Below are 1,591 nucleotides of genomic sequence, written 5' to 3'. Positions count from 1 at the left end.
CTCTTAATCCGTGTTCTCTTATTTCTGTTTTATTATTGTTGTTAATAATTTATGCTTCATCTTTACTACTCATCTAATATGTCTTTCTCTAGTTTATTCAATGTTGTTATTGTTTATGTCATTAATAGCATGAGTAGCTAAATTCCCTTATGTTAGGATTAGGGGAGTCATGGTAGTAAGTTGACGATGTTGTAAACAGGTTAGATGATTAAATTGTGAAAACTGTTTCTTTAACAATATAACTGTAATCATTTAGTTGAGTGCACGCTTCTAAACCTATTAATTTGGTTAAATTCAATCTTGGATCGGAAGATTGGAATGAACAGACCTGTTATGAACAGTAGACTACTCTAATGAGGACGGAAATTAAGTTAGTTGTAATCTAGGGTGGATAACGGACCGGAAGAACCTTTCCCTTGCCCTTCTCACATTAGATCGTCTGAACTATTTATGACTGAGTTGATTAATTGCCATGGTGAACCGAATTCTTAGCATACCTCTCTTTATCTGATCACATATTTTGCTCATCCTTGCTTTCACTACTGTTCTTTTCTCTTGCCTTAATAACTAGTAGTTTAGAAATCAAAATTTAAAACCCCCATTTGTTACCAGACAGACTTAGATTAGCAGATAGATATAATAACCTCCCTGTGGAGATCGACCCTACTTCTGCTATCTTCTTTTAGTAGTCTTAGGTATTTATTTTTGGTACTAAAACGACGGTATCATTGTGCAACCGGTTGTGAGGAATTATTTGAAGTATTGTTATTTGACCGATTGTTATTATTGCGATTATTTGAATAATTGTTATGACGACGATAAGAACGATTATTACCGGAGTTGATAGATTATCCTGATTGATGTTGTTGCTGACGAGGAGGACCCGTGGTGGTGGCCTTAGGAGTCTGCTCAACCCACGTATCAGCAGCAGCAGCCGCGGCAGGGGCGGCGAGAGCAGTGGCAGAATCATCGCTACTAGATTGGCGATGAAGTTCGAGTTAAAGCATGCTTCTTGCTGTCTTGAAATTAGGATTGTTTGATAGATGTATGATGCAACGGTGTCGTATTCTCGAGGCAGGCCATACACCAATTGAATAACGAGACGACTGTCAGTGACGGGTGCATCTACATCTTTGAGCATTCTGGCTATCTCGCGGAGGCGTTGACAATAGGCCTCAAGCGAGGGCATATTGGCCAATCGAAAAGCATTAAAATCATATTCGAGGGCCGCGTCACGAGCCCCTTTATTGTTATTAAATATGTTCTCCACACGAACCCAAGCCTTTCTGGCTGTAGATTCGTGCTCAAGAACACGGGGAAAAAGCTCGTCGCTGAGTGTACCGTAGATCCATTGAAGAACATGAGTGTCGACTTCATGCCATGACTCATATGAGGCATCGGTCTTGGCAGGAGAAGGAGTGCCATCGATGTTAGACAAAACCTTATACTCACGAGCATGGAGTTTAAATAGGCGAGCCCATGACGCATATGTGACTTTCGTGCCGTCGAGGACACGGATTTTGTGCTGAATATTGGAGACGCTAAACACGGGATGCAAGCCGGTTTTAGGGGATGATGAATCGTTTGTCAT

At 40.8% G+C, this 1,591-nt stretch overlaps 1 protein-coding gene across 1 annotated transcript; it reads right to left on the bottom strand.

The window, feature by feature from the left end:
* Window positions 1-848: 848 nt before the first annotated feature.
* On the bottom strand, window positions 849-1,591 carry LOC141607159 (uncharacterized). The gene is made up of 2 exons (XM_074426518.1): window positions 1,086-1,591; window positions 849-975 (listed from the first exon to the last, which is right to left on the bottom strand). Exons 1-2 carry the CDS (start codon window positions 1,589-1,591, stop codon window positions 849-851), a joined length of 633 nt encoding a protein of 210 aa, XP_074282619.1.

This window comes from Silene latifolia, chromosome 10, assembly GCF_048544455.1.
Source record: "Silene latifolia isolate original U9 population chromosome 10, ASM4854445v1, whole genome shotgun sequence".
Classification (NCBI taxonomy): domain Eukaryota; kingdom Viridiplantae; phylum Streptophyta; class Magnoliopsida; order Caryophyllales; family Caryophyllaceae; genus Silene; species Silene latifolia.
This window is presented reverse-complemented; position numbering and strand designations above follow the sequence as displayed.

What these genes read in the sequence shown, in the direction of transcription:
- LOC141607159 (XM_074426518.1), bottom strand. Translation starts at nt 1,591, where the DNA reads ATGACAAACGATTCATCATCCCCTAAAACCGGCTTGCATCCCGTGTTT. An exon ending in CGTCTCGTTATTCAATTGGT is followed by an intron (nt 976 to 1,085) that starts GTATGGCCTGCC and finishes TCGCCAATCTAG; the next exon opens with TAGCGATGATTCTGCCACTG.